The sequence below is a fragment of the Rattus norvegicus genome, chromosome 3 (genome assembly GCF_021556685.1).
Source record: "Rattus norvegicus strain SHRSP/BbbUtx chromosome 3, alternate assembly SHRSP_T2T, whole genome shotgun sequence".
NCBI classification, from domain to species: domain Eukaryota; kingdom Metazoa; phylum Chordata; class Mammalia; order Rodentia; family Muridae; genus Rattus; species Rattus norvegicus.
In genome coordinates, this window is record NC_141536.1 from 46,659,450 (window position 1) to 46,677,231 (window position 17,782).

Consider the following 17,782-nt stretch of genomic DNA (forward strand, 5'->3'; position numbering starts at 1 on the left):
TATTTTACTACATTTTTGCTAAATTTTCATAATGTTAACTTGGAACGGATCCCAAAAATGACTGACAGTTTTCGGTAATACATGCCTTAGGAAGGAAAATTCCAAGGTACTTTCCAATAAAAATAAGAAGATTACGTAAAATATTAACTGCTAATATATTCATAAAATATTTGTAGTACGGTAAAGATGGAGTACTTAAGAGGATAGTGCTGTGTTTGAATGAGAACTTCTCAACTCCAATCTGGTGCCTCTAGGACTTTATCTCTTAATCATTTTCAAGAATTTGTAAAACTAAAATCAAAAGTGAAGGTCTCCATCTACTCTGACTTGTATTCCATTTCTCAAGTATATAGAGTTATACAGCTCCAAGAATGGCAATTCCTTTCAAGCCTATCAGTGGTTTTGTTAACAAATAAAAGTAAGATCATTTTTGAGGCTGAAGTACTGTGGTGAATGTTCTGTGAGTTCATCCTTCTGCAGCCACACACTGACTTGGTATTGGCAAGACGGTAGTATTTTGCTGAAAATTGCCCAAAGAAGAGAGGAGAACAAAGGATGACATTATTAAGCATCTTTCTACATGCAGTTTCTATACTGAGAAATCTAAAATTATCAAAAATAACAAGTTGCCCTTCCTGATAATTGTATTAGTACCTGTGGACCATGAGGTGGCCACCTGAGAGGAAAACAACATATGTAAAACTCTATATACAATACTAATAAATTATATTGAAACACAGGTATGCAGGACATTCTGAGCATGAGAACTTTGATTTTTCAAATTTATTACCCTAATTCAGTTTCCTATGGGAAAACTTTGAAGATTCGGTGTGTTTGCTAAAGATGAGAGTACTGACTGGTAGGGACAAACTAAAGTATATGCTGTTCTTTGAACAGAGTTGGATTTATTATAATCCATCATAGAATGCATTGTTCAAAACTCCAGTTATACAGGTCTCATTTGGTCAGAAAATATTGAACTTAATATTCCTAGGTGGTCTGGAGCACAATTATCTAGCTTGGGAATTGTCATTAATTTAGTTTTCTTTTTACCCTTCTCAAACCATAGGTTAAAGTGGATGTGCTGATTACTCTTGTAATGTTGTTTCTCTGATTTGTCTTATTCCAAACTCTTCTTTTTATTCCGAGATGGTTTCTGTTTCTTATATCTCTTGGAGATCCTCGCTCATACTCCTGCCCACTTCTTTTCTTTCAGCTCTTCTGTTTTTTTCTATTTCACTGTGCTTTTTAGAAAGATTCCCCCTACATGATTCAATACTAAGACTTTGATATAAATCAATGTATGTGGAGGAAGGAGCTCATTATATCCTTATGAGTATGATATTAGATTATGACTCATGAGCATGGTTCTCTCAATGCCAAGGCAATGGTATTGAGTATCTGTCATAAGTAGTACACTGGGCTGAGTGCTAAGTCTGAAGAACTACAGGTACAAGAGTGCCCACCATGATGGTATCTTATATTTTCAAGTTTTCACACGCAACCATCATTGATCTGTCTGTCTGTCTGTCGGTACGTCTATAGCTGTATGTGTTGGTAACTATAGAATAAATGCTAAACTATGCACTACTTTGAAAACTAAAAGTTCATTCAATTCTGGAAATCATTTGATTTCTCTAGTTTGGAATGGGAGAGTCAGTGATTGCAGCTGAGTAATAATGTGGACAGCGAAGAGGATTTTAGACAGAACAAAGTGGTGAAGGAGTAATATGTATGGTATGGCTGTGTGAGCAGTCGCAAAGACGGCTAGAAAGTAACTTTGCCCATCTGGAATAATGACTGGAATGCTTTAGTAAGGACCCTCATGAGTAGATTTATGTTTTTGAAAAGATGGCTGACAACAGCTTAGGTGGCAAAGGCATATGAAGGAATGAGGATTCTGGGAAAGGACCCTTCAAGTGTCTAACTCTGCAAGGGTTGGAAAAGTGTGTTTGAGTATCCAGTCAGGCTACTTTCAGGCTCCTTGGACTCAATCAACTTTCCTTAAGGTGGAGTCTCCTGGAATAGAAGCGAAGGCGAGTTACTGCTGGTGGAATTGAAGCCTTCTGAGTAGTGAGGCCATAGGAGCCTCAACATTGACTGGCTGTTACCTCCTTGCCTTCCCTGTGGCAGTTGTTTATCTATAAATGGAGTTTAAAAGTGGTTCCTAACCTACAGAAGGGCTATGAGATCTAAATGAGTCAGGCATCCTAACTACTCAAACAATGCTATCTATTATTATGCTAAAGATAGATGGCTTCCTTAGTGACTTCCAAAGCATAACACTCACTCTGGCTAGTTTAGGAATGTGAACAAGGCTAGAAAGGATGGAAAATAAGTTCTGACTCTACTTTCCAAATTGCCCAGTGGGCTTCCCCACTAACCTATCCTGCCTTTCCCACCTATCTCCCACTGGTCAGTGTCACCGTCCAGCGAGGGCACACTGCTCTTTCTTCCAGGGTGTGATTATTTGCTTAAACCCAAGAAAATTAATTATGCTTTAGGTGATAGAATTCATCACCTAATCATATCTTAAATTAGGGATTAATTAATTAACACACCAGGTAGCAGGCTGCTAATGGCTACACTGTTTCAGAAACACTGATAAGGAAGCCAGAAGAAGTCAAATTACTCACTAGGGTTCAAAGAGGAAATGAGAAAAAAAATCTTAATGCAAGATTCATGTTTTAATGGCTTTAATCACATTTCTTCTGTGAAGAAACAGATCACCATTCAGTTTTGAAGCAACGTAAAAATAAACACCCATTACCCAATTAAAAAATCTTTCCGTGTTACGTACCTTCACTGGCATGTCGATCTCTAAATATGTTCTTGGGGTGGACATTGAACCCTTCTATATCATGAACTGAAGATGCTCTCCGTATGCTACAGAGGCTCTCCCTTGACCTGGAGTGTGTTAGTTGGGAACTTGACTGCAGCATGTCAGGGTAGAGGCGGTCCCATTGCCTTTTGGGAGAGGAATGGTCCAGAGGTCCTGATATGTTCACTAAGGGAGAACACTGGCTAGGCTGTATCAAGGCCTTCGTATCATCTGCTTCAGAGGGACTGCAGCTTTCTTTCGTGGGAGACTTAAAGTGCTTCATAGCCACAGAGTCATCGCTGTGCTTAGAAGAATCAATGACTACCACGTCCGGGTCTTCCTGCGGCAAGGACTGCTTTCTGTATGTTAGAACTCTCAGACCAGGAAATTTGAACCCAAAAAGTTTCCCTACAAAAGAAGACAGAAAAGAGTATTCTTACACTACGCACATATACTATAAAATTAATGAACACAATCAACTCACATTTAAGTGCTATACAAAAACTGAAATATATATTTAATTAATTCTGCTTTAGTAAGAAATATTGTAAAAGAACAATTATATATATATATTTACACATGCACATATATACTTTCCTTTTGATAATCACAAAAACCACAAGTGACATGAAAATATTATTTACATGACACAGGACCTTTAGCTTTTACAGATCAAAAACATGTATTCAGTAAACACCCACAATTTACATATAAAAATAGATCCAACATCTTATCTCAAGGGTTAGACAGAGAAATGAATGAGAATATATACGGGATTGAAGAGGTATTGATAGTAATAGAGAAAGACAGGAGCTTGAAGTGGACTTGATACACTTGAAGACATCTTTAGCAGTCTTTTAATTAACAGTGTTGTAATTGTAATTGTAATTTAATAGTACTGCAACCAAACAGTATTTTGTCTTTAACAGTTCTGTAAGTTCTGTTTGGGTAGTAAAAAGGGAGATAGATTATATTCCAATGGTTTTTCAATTCACTTGGAAGTCTTGAAAAGTTATAGGCTGCCAAAGAGTTGGAACTAGAAAATATCCTGAGTGAGGTAACCCAGTCATAAAAGAACACACATGGTATGCACTCACTGATAAACCCAGAAGCTTGGATTACCCAAGATATAATCCACAGGCCACATGAAGCTCAAGAAGAAGGAAGACCATACTGTGGATACTTCTTCAGTCCTTAGAAGGGGGAACAAAATATTCATAGAGGTAGAGGATGGGAGGGACTTGGGAGGAAGAGAGGAGGGAGAGGGCGATAAAGAGGGGCAGGATCAGGTATAAGAGGAGACAGGGATGATATACAAAAGGTCAAGAATTTGAACAGAGGTGTGTAGCAATGGGAGATGGAGACCTGGGGGTAGGCACCAGCAAGTCCCAGATACCAGGAAAGCAAGAGGCTCCCAGGACCTGACAGGGATGAGATTATCTGAAATGCCCAACAAAGGGGAGGTAGAACCTTTAGAGATCAAACCCGGAGATTAGACAAGGTCCCCGTTTCAGGGATGGGACCACCCACTCATCTTCAAACCCAGAAGGGTTCCTGTTTAAAAAAATACAGAGGCAAAATGTGGAGCAGAAACTGAAGGAAAGGCCATCCAGAGATTGTCCCACCTGGGGATCCCATATACAAACACCAAACCCAGATAATATTGTGGATGCCAAGAAGTGCTTGCTGATAGGAGCCTGTTATAGCTATCTCCTGAGGGGCTCTTGCAGAGCCTGACAAATACAGAGGCAGATGCTCACAGCCAACCATTGGACTGAGAACCAGATCCCCAATGGGGGAGTTAGAGAAAGGACTGAAGGAGCTGAAAGGGTTTGCAACCCCGTAGGAAGAACAATAATATCAACCAACCAGACAGCCCAGAACTCCCAGGGACTAAACCACCAACCAAAGAGTATGTATGGAGGGACCCTTGGCTCCAGCCACATATCTAGCAGAGGATGGCATTGTCTGTCATCAATAGTAGAAGAAGCCCTTGGTCCTGTGATGGCTCCATTTCCCCAGTGTAGGGAAATGCCAGGGCAGTGAGGTGGGAGTGGGTGGGTGGGATGGGGAGCACCCTCATAGAAGATCCTGTTCTGCTGCCTACTTGGTTTATCCTTTAGGTAGAGCCAAGATTAGCTCCCTTTGCGAGGATTGTCCTTCCCTCTGAACTAAGGTGGACATCTCTTCACAGTTTCCACCCTAGAAGATAATAATACACACAGTGATTCCCCGATTAACATTTTTCTACACCCCTATAAGAAAGGCCTTGTTTATTTTGCTTTGGTTCTGACAGAATGCCTGAATATGGCTAATAGAGTTATACAAGCACATAATAAACTGAGTTATAATGTATTTAGTTTGGATTAGAATATATAATTACTCTGGTCATTGTAGTTGTGTAATCTCAGCATCCTGGAATGGTGTTGGCTCTTATGTACTGTACAATTGAGTAGAACTAGACAAATCGTGGCAACTCTATACTATGTCTTGTCTACCTGATCAAATCTTATCAATTTCACCCTTTTAGACATGGTTTAAATGGCATCCATTTTGATCATTAAGATTACACAGAAGAGTTCTGATGCCCTTTATCATCTAGAGGATATAGACAAAATGCTTGTTGGAGAACAATTTAGAATTAAGCAGGCAAATTTATTATGTCAACTTTTCACTTGTAGTTTAATAGTAAGTAATGTTAAAAATAACTAAAATAGGATTTATTTTTCCTGGTAAAATATTATGATATAATGTAAGTGTATTGAACATTATATTGTGGATTAATACACAAAGACGAGTGCAAGCAATCTGCACAAACAAGATTAAATATGGTTGGAAAGCATTATAAGGGTTTTGAAAGCATCTTTACATATTTCTCCAAACCTTTTTTATATGCTCACACAAATTGCCAAGTTAAAAATCGGTGAGCTGCATCAAAATCATTTGATTAGTTTTTAATGTACATGAAATTGAGTTACAGTTTACAAATCAATTTTGCAAGTTTTATTACAATGCACCGAAGTTCAGTGCCTACTTTTACTCATTTTTCATCAGCTGCATCGCTCTCTCCTTCCAAAGAACACCCAGTAGCTCTCTTAAATTAATGATCGCACAGGCATTTATTTCTCTGCTGCGTTTTAGTCCCATCGAAGGTGGTACAGATGGTCTTTTCTGCACCACTAGGTTAATATGACCACGTTGTATTGGATTACAGATTCAGTTGTCTCCGTGCAGTTCATGCAGAAAGAATGCACGTTGAGAAATTTGTGCCCCGCTATACTTCCTTAAGGGATCATAGAACATAGGTAAGTGTAACTGTTGTGGCTTTTGACTCTGTAAAACATCTTGCTAAGTCTTCAGATTATATTAAACTTACTTTCTTACTTGAATAATTAGATTCTCTTTAGTCTCCTGTCTACCAAAATAGTAAACCTGAAATAAGAAGAAAAAACTCAATATTTTTTTTCACAACTCACACATCGTTAGAAATAAAGAAAGACACTGATAAACTACCTCCATGGATGTACTTTAGTTTACATACATAATTTAAGCAGTAAGTAATGCTGGTGGCTACGAAGATTGGAAAAAGTTTTTCTTGGGGAAAAAATGAATACTACAAAAATGTCCACCTAGCTTTTTAAAATTGTCTTTAATCTTTTATTTTGTCCAGTCATTATTGGACTCCTCCGACAGTTTCTCATCCCACTCCTCCTTTACCCATCTCCAAAAGGATATCCCCATCCCCACTCCACCAAGCCTCCCCATTACCTGGGACCTCAAATCTCTCCATGGTTAGGTGCATCTTTTCTCACTGAGGCCAGACCAGGAAGTCCTCTGCTGTCTATGTGTCGGGGCCTCATATCAACTAGTGTATGCTACCTGATTGGGTCTACCTAGCTTTTAATCATTGATTTTTCTTTCAATTGCAAGTTCTTGTTTCCTTCATTCCATTTATTATCGTTTTACAAACTTTTAGTGCATTGAAATTAAAGTAATTTAATTTAAAGTATAATAAAAAGCCAGTATGTGGCTTAACAATATGTACCTCTTGCCTGGTTGTTCCCAGTTGAGTTAAACCCCAAGAGGAGATATTCTTAAGTATAAATGGTTATGCAAATGGAGAGAGTCCAAGGTGTCTTGAGAGTGGGGAGGGAAGTGGGCAGGGAGAAGCAGTGAAGGCTGCCAGTGTAGATTTCCCTTAGTGGAGGACTGGGGTGGATGAGACTGCATCATTGAAAATAGGCTGTTGCTGGGCAGTGCTGGAGCAAGCCTTTAATCCCAGCCCTCTGGTGACAGAGACAGATGAATCTCTATGAGTTTGAGGCCAGCCTGGTCTATAAAGTGAGTTTCAGGACAGTTGGGGCTACATAGAGAAACCCTGTCTAAAAACCAACAAATAAGTCAACAGAAAAAACAACAGAGGGAAGGAAGAAAGAAAGAGACAAAGGAAAGAAAGGAAGAAAGAAAGAAAGAAAGAAAGAAAGAAGAAAGGAAGAAAGGAAGGAAGGAAGGAAGAAAGGAAGGAAGGAAGAAAGAAAGAAAGAAAGAAAGAAAGAAAGAAAGAAAGAAAGAAAGAAAGAAAGAGAGAGAGAGAAAGAAAAGAGATTGTATAACTATTTTCAAGGGAATATACTCAGGAGCTAACTGTCACGATGGACTGGAAAGAGCTAAAGTCCATTGTCTAAATGGCAAATGGACCTGAATCTTCAGCTGAATCTTCGTAGAGAAGTTGGAGGTGAAGCTCCAGCTACATTTAGAATTGTTGCTTTTGATTTCAGTACATTGCTCTCAGGTCTTAATTCATTTCTAACTTCCCCCTAACCTCCATATACTACCTTAAGACTCAAGGCTTCAGGATTCCAGTGTAATCTTAAACTCTCTGGTGCTCATTTGAAGCTTCTTGTGTCTCTGCATCACCCAGTCACTGACTGTCACCATCCCTTGGGAAAGGTGATAACTCTGTCTAATTCCATCCCTGCCAATGAATAGAAGAGTCAGACCTCCCAAGGGGCTGTTTGGTGTATGTGAAAGTTCATCACTTTCAGAATTTTTGTCACAATGTTCAGTACAAAAAGGGAGAAAAAGAGGTTTTTTTTTTCTGAAAAAAGTTGTCATAAATAAATTCTATTGTTAATTATTGAATGCAAGGAATGAATGGGTTTTTGTAAATTCACGGTATTCATACACATAACACTTGAGTTGAAAGCCTTAAAGCCAGTGTGAACAATTCTGCAGCGTGGATACATAGAGGGACATGAATTTAATCCAGATAAATACAGTAAAAGATCAAATTTGATGGGAGAAACAGAAAATGTCTGACATATCAATCAGCTTTTTCTTTTTTTTTTTTTTTTTTTTTTTATTAACTTGAGTATTTCTTATATACATTTCGAGTGTTATTCCCTTTCCCGGTTTCCGGGCAAACATCCCCCTCCCCCCTCCCCTTCCTTATGGGTGTTCCCCTCCCAACCCTCCCCCCATTGCCGCCCTCCCCCCATAGACTAGTTCACTGGGGGTTCAGTCTTAGCAGGACCCAGGGCTTCCCCTTCCACTGGTGCTCTTACTAGGATATTCATTGCTACCTATGGGGTCAGAGTCCAGGGTCAGTCCATGTATAGTCTTTAGGTAGTGGCTTAGTCCCTGGAAGCTCTGGTTGCTTGGCATTGTTGTACTTTTGGGGTCTCGAGCCCCTTCAAGCTCTTCCAGTTCTTTCTCTGATTCCTTCAATAGGGGACCTATTCTCAGTTCAGTGGTTTGCTGCTGGCATTCGCCTCTATATTTGCTGTATTCTGGCTGTGTCTCTCAGGAGAGATCTACATCCGGCTCCTGTCGGTCTGCACTTCTTTGCTTCATCCATCTTGTCTAATTGGGTGGCTGTATATGTATGGGCCACATGTGGGGCAGGCTCTGAATGGGTGTTCCTTCAGTCTCTGTTTTAATCTTTGCCTCTCCCTTCCCTGCCAAGGGTATTCTTTTTCCTCATTTAAAGAAGGAGTGAAGCATTCACATTTTGATCATCCGTCTTGAGTTTCGTTTGTTCTAGGGATCTAGGGTAATTCAAGCATTTGGGCTAATAGCCACTTATCAATGAGTGCATACCATGTATGTCTTTCTGTGATTGGGTTAGCTCACTCAGGATGATATTTTCCAGTTCCAACCATTTGCCTACGAATTTCATAAACTCGTTGTTTTTGATAGCTGAGTAATATTCCATTGTGTAGATGTACCACATTTTCTGTATCCATTCCTCTGTTGAAGGGCATCTGGGTTCTTTCCATTTTCTGGCTATTATAAATAAAGCTGCGATGAACATAGTGGAGCACGTGTCTCTTTTATATGTTGAGGCATCTTTTGGGTATATGCCCAAGAGAGGTATAGCTGGATCCTCAGGCAGTTCAATGTCCAATTTTCTGAGGAACCTCCAGACTGATTTCCAGAATGGTTTTACCAGTCTGCAATCCCACCAACAATGGAGGAGTGTTCCTCTTTCTCCACATCCTCGCCAGCATCTGCTGTCACCTGAGTTTTTGATCTTAGCCAATCGCACTGGTGTGAGGTGAAATCTCAGGGTTGTTTTGATTTGCATTTCCCTTATGACTAAAGATGTTGAACATTTCTTTAGGTGTTTCTCAGCCATTCGGCATTCCTCAGCTGTGAATTCTTTGTTTAGCTCTGAACCCCATTTTTGGCTTTTACTATGTTTAGGTATGGGCCTTGAATTCCTATTCTTTCCAGGACTTTTATCATGAAGGGGTGTTGAATTTTGTCAAATGCTTTCTCAGCATCTAATGAAATGATCATGTGGTTCTGTTCTTTCAGTTTGTTTATATAATGGATCACGTTGATGGTTTTCCGTATATTAAACCATCCCTGCATGCCTGGGATGCAGCTTTTTCTTTTTATGGAGAGACCTGGGTTAGAAACATCTTGAAAGAATATGAGGGGTTTTTCCTACTGTTAAGTGAGGGATGTGGTATATTATGGCATTGAGGGGATGTGAGAACAAGCCAGACTATTGACAAGGAAGACTTTCTTTCGCAGCTAGATTGGGAAGAAATAATTTTCAAATGTACTTAGTACCAATCAACTAGGTATCCTGAGTAATGAATGATAAATGGACAAGTATAGCCAGTGCAGTTTTAGCATTAATTATTAAAACAAAACAAAACGTTTTCCAGACCCCAGAATCTATTGGCAGACATTAAAGCTGAAGTTAAAAGTGGGGCCCTTTAAAGGAGTAGATATGATTAATAAAGACAGGTAACACTAGGAAAAAGCAAAACGAACAAACCAAAAACTCCATGTATCATCTTACAAAGGAAAGAGCAATGAGCCACGGGCAAACTGGGATCTTGTAGTAATGTGAGTCTCAGTATGCTGTGTGAGGATCAGGGGGCAGCCTAGGCTGCAGCAAGGCATGAGAACAGTCTCAGCAGCAGCAGCTGCAGCAGCAGCAGCAGCAGCAGCAGCAGCAGCAGCAGCAGCAGCAGCAGCAACACACTCCTCTCTGAACAGGTTAAAATTGCTGCTGGTATTCTGTAAAGCCCTGCTTCCAGTCCGGCCACATCATCATGACAGCAAAGGAGGCAGTGAAGAGATTTGGACAAGGGAGATAAGCAGGGAGACAGGGTAATGAGATGGACTGCTTTTAACCACTCAAGGTTAAAATCATTCAGTAAGGAGACATGGGGAATGAACGGAATACACCAACATTGCATGTGCTTGATTAGGTTTCCATGTGCTTAAAATAACCACTAAGTCAATAGGGGCATGATTTTACCATTCCATTATTTAGTCTCTCTCAGGTATATATATATATTTCCCCCTCTCCAAATGCCAAGTTAAAGAATCAATTCAGGTCTCCTGGAAGTGATAACATCTTAACTTATATTGATTCTGGGTGATCATGCAGCCGTCATGCTGATGGAAGCTCTAACTAGAATGCTCAAAACATGAATGAGAGATAGTCCAGTTTCCCAAAAACTGTATGACTACAGACTGCCCCTAATTTTCATGTTGCTAGGTAACAAAATAATCCATAGGATGCTCATAAGGAACCCCTAGGAGGGTATACTTTATTTGACCTGAATGCTGATCAATATCTATTCTTAACAAAGGACATATTTTTTCAATCACAAGGACTTCCATTGATCTTAGATATATGTTTTTGTCTATATAATAGGGAGACAATGGCAAAATTTAATTAAAGTTCTCTGTTTTTGCAACAATGTCATGATTCTTTTTTTCCTATATTAAATGTAGTCCTTAAGGAAGAGACTTTCAAAGGAAAGATGAAAATAAACATTAGTTACATTGTAAAACCTTTAATTGAATTCCACTGAATAACAGATGGTTTCTATAGTAATGTGTGCTGGTTAGGGAATTCTGTATCAAAATTGCAGCTTCTCATCATTGAATTAAAGAATGACTTTCAGCTCCAGTGGAGACAAGTGAAAGCATGGTGGAAGCCTTTCTGCAAGTGAAGTACGTGAAGCATTTCTTTGTTTCTTACTTGCTTGGGGTTAGAAAACAGACACAAATTTGAGGAGGTAATATAGCAGTTGAGACAAACATATGCTTTATGTGTTAATTATCTTGAGTGAGTCCAAAACATATGAATATGGTTTTAGTGGCTTAAATTAAACAGATAAGTGCCTAAGTTATCAAATGGTACTTTGTATTTATACATTTAGTTTTGGTTGAGGCTTTTAGGACAACTCAAACTTTCAATAAGAAAAATAGTAAAATAAGATATAATGTTAATCTTTTTAAAGATTACAGGATCTTTTAAACGTGATTTAAGTGAAAAAATTCACTTCTGAAAGTTGTTGTTATAATAAACTCCTTAGACATTTTAGGTTATTTTATTAAATGATTTACATTTGACTTCACCTAAAATCATTTTATTTGAATATTAGTCAACTTAAACCATAGTATGAGAATGACGTATTTGATATATACAGAGTATTGAATTTTGATTTTTGAGTCAACAGTTCTGGTGCAGAAGTAAAAAACTTGTGTTTCCAAGCATGTCGCATATTTCATAGTAATGATCTTACCAAATGGAAAGTTGTGACCAGAGCAATCTTGTTGATGTCCAGACAGTAGAAAATAAATTAATAGTTGCGTGTTAAAAACATATGCATGCACTATTGTTGCACAAACATACACAGATACTTATTACTGGTAAAGGATTTGTAGTGGTATAAGAAAGAACATGTTGCTGCTTTGAAATTAAGCTTAAAGGTCTCTGGCTACATTAAATTAGATAAATATTCTTCAATTTCTACAGTCCCCATCTTTCTTTTAGTACTGACTTTTCAAATTCATTTTTGTGTATTTTTTAAACATTACAATTGTAGTATGATTAATTTTTATTATGGTCTATTGGGCAAACAGATGTATTCAATGTGACAGTAGACCAAAGTGAGAAGTGCTTTGCTCTCACAAGAGTAGGACCATGTAGATATGCTTGCAAGAAGTGCAATTTCCACAGGAACAAGTCTTTTGAAATAGATATGCTACAAAAAATGCAATATCCAACTAGACAAGGGATATTCCAGTTAAACTCTACAAAATATGAGAAGCTGTAGAAGATGAAGTTAATGCAGTCATGGAAGCTACTCTGATTTAGATCTTTGTTTTGCATACATATAGTAATTTGGAGTTTTATGTTTTAGGCAACAGAATGATTTGTAAAGGAGAGAAACAGCAGATGACTGTAATCTGCATGCAACAGTGTTTTGTGTAGATTTGGAGAAAAGAAGCTGGAAGAAGGAATTACAAGAATGAAATCACTACATTAGCTCAAATAAGATGTGTCAGAGTTCTGAGTAGAATTATTGTAGTGGGAAGAGAGAGAGAGAGAGAGAGAGAGAGAGAGAGAGAGAGAGAGAGAGAGAGAGAGAGAGAGAGAGAGAGAGAAAGAGAGAGAGAGAGAGAGAGAGATTGAAATACATGATAAATGTATTTGGTCCACTCTTTTGGTAAGAAACAAGAAGATTCAATGGAAGGAAATTTTGGATGATTAGTTCATGACATCTCTGATGATCAAGTGAGAGAGACAAGAGATGTTAAGACACATTTGACTTGAAAGGGTAAAACTTCAGAAGTACCAAAATATTCCCAAGAACTTACCCAATGCTTAGTGGATAGATGAAGCTCTAAGATAGTGGTTCTCAAACTATGGGTTCTCAACCTTTTGAGAGGTGCTGAATGACCCTTTCACAAGGGTCACCTAAGGCCATTAAGGAAGTGAGCATAAGCTGTTGAAACAACTGTTGACTTTAAAGATGCAGTGAGTATGGTAGTCTAGAAATAAAAAGACAAGAAGGGAATCTAACTCATCTATGTAGCAGACCATCTAGGGAGTAAATAGAGAGCTCAGTTACGTTGCTCTGTGGAATGGAGAGTAAAGTGGAAACAGTAACACGTGTGCGGCTCGAACACCTACAGCGAGAGGCAAATAATAGAAACCAAGAAACCACAATTACACGCAAAACTCAAGGAAAGGTGCGCAGAACACAGTGAATAGAATACCACAGGCCCTGTCAAAAGGATGGCTAGTATTCTGTGCTGGCTTATAAGGAACATTTGGGGTGTGTAGCAAGCTACTCAAAAGAGAGACAGCCAGATATCCTAATTTTAATGTGCAATATCCAATTTTTAAATGTTGGCAACAAATTCAACTAATTAAAACTTTTAAAAAAACATGATGTGATATAAACAAAATGTGTCTGTTGAAGTGCAGGCTATTTATTCTCAGCAGCGTGAGTATGAGCAACAGAGGAAGGGGCCAGGAGAAAACATTGGCATGGGAGGGAGACTGGGGAAGATGGTTTTGAAGGAGCAGGATAGTACAGATCCTTGGGGTATTATGTAAGTTTCACTTAGGATTTGTCCACCAAAGGTGGCCTGTGGTTGCTGAGGAATTTCCACTCAATGACCTCCTTCACCCCTGCTGTGGCACAAGCTTGCAACACAGGAAAGGATTTGAGGTCAGGGTCATAAAGACTATAGAGAAGGCTGGAAGTGCCTTCTCTAGGTAATTGGAGAAATGGGAGAAAGAAAGGAAAAAAAATAAGGCATCTCAAATAGAGTTGTAAGACGTGTAGTCAATTAGTACCTCGATCAGATAATTTTTCTAAGAATAAAGAAAACTGGAGCTTGTAGTTTCTTAGAAAATATACCCAAATTATGGCATAAATTCAATACATCATTTGACAGTGAGTGATGAAGATTTAAGTGGAGACCCACAATATTATATTGATGAAAGATTGAAAGTGCCTGAGATTTGTCTGGTAAGATAAGCAGAGAAAAGTTTAGAGTTGATCACACAAGGTAAAAATATATGCACTAATTTTTGTTTAAATATTAGATTAGTTTATTTTCCTGTTGCTACAACAAAATACTCTGATAAAAGTTAAGAATGGAAAGATTTTTTGTTCTGGCCCACTTCTCAAGGGTGCAATCTTGAACAATGGGAAGTCATGTATAATAAGAAAGCAGGCAGCACTGAGTGCATGTGTCAGCTCATTTTCTCCTTTTAGTTCAGATCCTATCACAGGGAATGATGCCACCCACAGTGGGCAGGTCTCCTCAACTTAATTAACCTGACGTAGATAATACAGGGATAGCATGCTCCAGACATGCCCAAGACCTGGTTCCCTGTGGGTTCTAGCTCACATTAATTTTACAACTGAGATTAACTATCACAATCAAGAATTTTATTCAATTTTAGTTTTCCTGAATGTTCTCAAGAAAGTTTTAGCAAGTTATATCATTTCAACCTTTAAAGAATATTTTACATACAATACCTAAAATAAAAAATTAACTTTGGGGGTTGGGGATTTAGCTCAGCGGTAGAGCGCTTGCCTAGCGAGCGCAAGGCCTTGGGTTTGGTCCCCAGCTCCGGAAAAAAAAGAAAAAAAGAAAAAAAATTAACTTTGTCTTTTATTATTATTGGCATTGATTCTTTAAATTGATGCATTGTACAATAGTTGCTAATTTGATAGGTATACTCGCTAATAAAATAACTTCCTTATCCACATGTTTTATTGGGGAACATGAGTAATCTATTTGTGCTTGATTCTGTATCTTTCACAAATAATATTGTGAACATTTACTTATTCTTGAGATATGCTTGCTTTTCATATGTTGGGGCTCTAGAATCTAAAGTCAATATTTGTTTCCTGAGAATATTTATTGCCCCAGTCCATAAAGAAGTCTCCCCTTTTACAACCTCTCTTTTCTATTGTACAGATAACATTGTTTCTTACTCTTAATAATCTCAATTTAATAAAATCTACACATATGTCACTTTTAAGAAGACAAATAATTTACAGATATATATGTCTTTAATAAATAGTAAATGAACGATTTTCTCCTTTTCTCTTCTCTTCCATTCTTTCTCTCATAATTATATTCACCATATTTTTATAAGAAAATTAAGCATTTACACAAGAAAAATATGAGTTTTAAATATATTTTAGTGTGCTTACCATATATGTCAGTGTAACTACACTTTATGGCCAGTTTCATTGACCCACATGTTGGCGACTGGATTGTAGGCTTCAACCTAACAATCTTACTATGTTGGGAATTAACATTGTACTAAGTAAAGAAGTATATAGGTTCTACCATCTCAGATACTTGTTGAGATCTTTTCATGTTTAACTAGAATTTAATCTTCTTGATGGAAAGTTACAAGGAAAATTATCCTATTCTATTCAAGGAACCCAAAGTCAAGATGCTCTACCTAACTTATCTTGGCTCCTATTAAACTGTCTACTTGTGCAAATGTTCTCTTCCAGCTGTTTATCTTAGCTTCTGATAAACTGTTTGCTTGTACAAAACCTCCTACAGTAGATGAAGAGGAAGATACCAGGATGTGGTTTTTTAGCTTTAAAGTACCTTGACCTAAATGCTTGGGCTATACTTCAGTCCCACCTTGCTGGAATGATGTGTTTTAATTGGCTACAAACTATGCTTGAGTACACATCTCTAGTGGGATCCCTGTAATAACATGTTTTTCCAAAGAGATCTGCTTGTTAAATCAAGCAGAAAAGTATTCAAATCTCATCTTCTTTCCTTCCTTCCTCCCTCCCTCCCTTCCTTGCTTAGTTCTTTCCTTCCACTCTTTCCTATTTCTTCCATGACTCCCTTCTCCCTATTTTTTCTGTCTTTCTATCCAAAGATGTTTGAAAGAGCCAAAGCCATTATTTTGTACTGACAGTAAAATTTTACTCATTAAGAAATAGATCATTAGGGTTTGTCAGAGATGAGACCTAATATGTAAAGTTATCAAGCAAAATTTTGGTCTTTTGAACTTTTCTGCTTGATTTAACAATCAATTCTTCAAAGTCTGACACAAAGTTAAGGGAAATGAAGGACAAAATGACAAAGGCTATGAGTGAAACCAGTGCACTGGCTGTAAATAATCAGACTTTGAAAAGCCATAGAAACAACTGTGTCTGCATATCTTTTACACTCTCCAGTGATTCCTTGTGTGCATGACAGTGATATCATAGGAGAACCACACATATTCATAAGATAAGGAGCAAAATCTCTACTGGCCTTGCTGGGATTTTTCCATGAAATGCCAATTGAACAGAAAATAAAGTGTCATAGACCATGTTTGTACTCTGGGAACTGTTACATAGAATTCTATTTAAGAAACCTATGTGTCAATTCAATATTTGCATTTCAGTTTTAAATGAATGCATTATCTTTTTTTTCAAGTCCTATCCTGCTCTGGTGTAGGTATGCCCTCTATTTTTTTACTTCCATTCAGATGAAAGGTCACACCAGACACTATTCCATTGGTAAAATGAAGTATTTGAGAAAATGGTTAAAAAAATAGAGTAGGCATTCAATCTCAATGTGGGCAACCTGATGTTCATGGATAGTCATAAATATAGATATTAATGGCAGATAGAGGTGGGTATCATTGAAATTTACTCTCAGAGACCATTCGGTAGTGACTGAATGGGAGAAGCAGAGGAGATAAGTTGAAGTGGCTATTACCTTAAAGGAACAATTTTGAATTAGACTTTGTTTTATTGTATTTTCATTTATTTCAAAACATATATTTTGGAAACTGATTAATTACTGATTGTTGCAAGAAAATTTCTAAAATGTGGTATTTTTTAAGGGTAAAAATTAAGGATACTGGTATTATGTTGCATTAATATTTTTCTTCCTTCTTTGCTTTATGAGGAATTTTAATTTATACTGCTATTTAGACTAGGCAAAGGAAGTAATTGATACTATAATAAATGTTTAATTGTTCTATTTAGTTTTAAGCTTAGGTTTATCCTTACAGGGAGGAACATGCTGTAATTCATGGACCACAAGCATTATGCAGCCAGGATAGCAAGGAATAAAACCTGCCATACAGCATTATGCTTTGTTTGATTTTTTTTAATTGGTGGTGGTGGTATGTGTGCATGCATCTGTGATCTGTGTGTCTGTGTACACATATGTGTGTATGGAATTTAAAAAGATCCATCATGAGGTTGTCAAGCTTGAACTTTGTAGATAACAGTGCTGAATTATAATGCTGAGAGTTTGCATGTGGATTTAAGATGATGACTCATTCAGTGAACTGCACACACAAACGAATGAGGGCTTGAGGTCCACCCCAGAATCCATGTGAAAAATCTAGGTGTAAGAACTAGGGAAACAGCTTTATGAATAACTTTTTGACGTGTAAGCTTGAAGACCTGAATTCTGACCCCCAGAAACGGTGTGAGAAACAGGTGGGCATGATAGCCGTTGCAGTCTCAGCACTCAAAGAGACAGAGGCAGATCACTAGGGCCAGCAGGCTACCTAGTCAAGCCAGAACTGGTTCAAGTTCAATTCCAAGTTAATTTAGAGACCCCAATTCAATAAATTAAAAGTGATTGGGGAAGACCCATGATATCAACTTCAGGATCCCACATTGTAATATATATGTGCAC

At 37.8% G+C, this 17,782-nt stretch overlaps 1 protein-coding gene across 1 annotated transcript in view; it reads right to left on the reverse strand.

Annotated features, from left to right (window-relative positions):
* The window catches only part of Kcnh7 (potassium voltage-gated channel subfamily H member 7), a 479,251-nt gene that overhangs the window by 139,749 nt on the left and 321,720 nt on the right, over window positions 1–17,782 (reverse strand). The window contains 1 exon segment of the mRNA NM_131912.1: window positions 2,801–3,229. Coding sequence (NP_571987.1) covers window positions 2,801–3,229 — 429 coding nt within the window.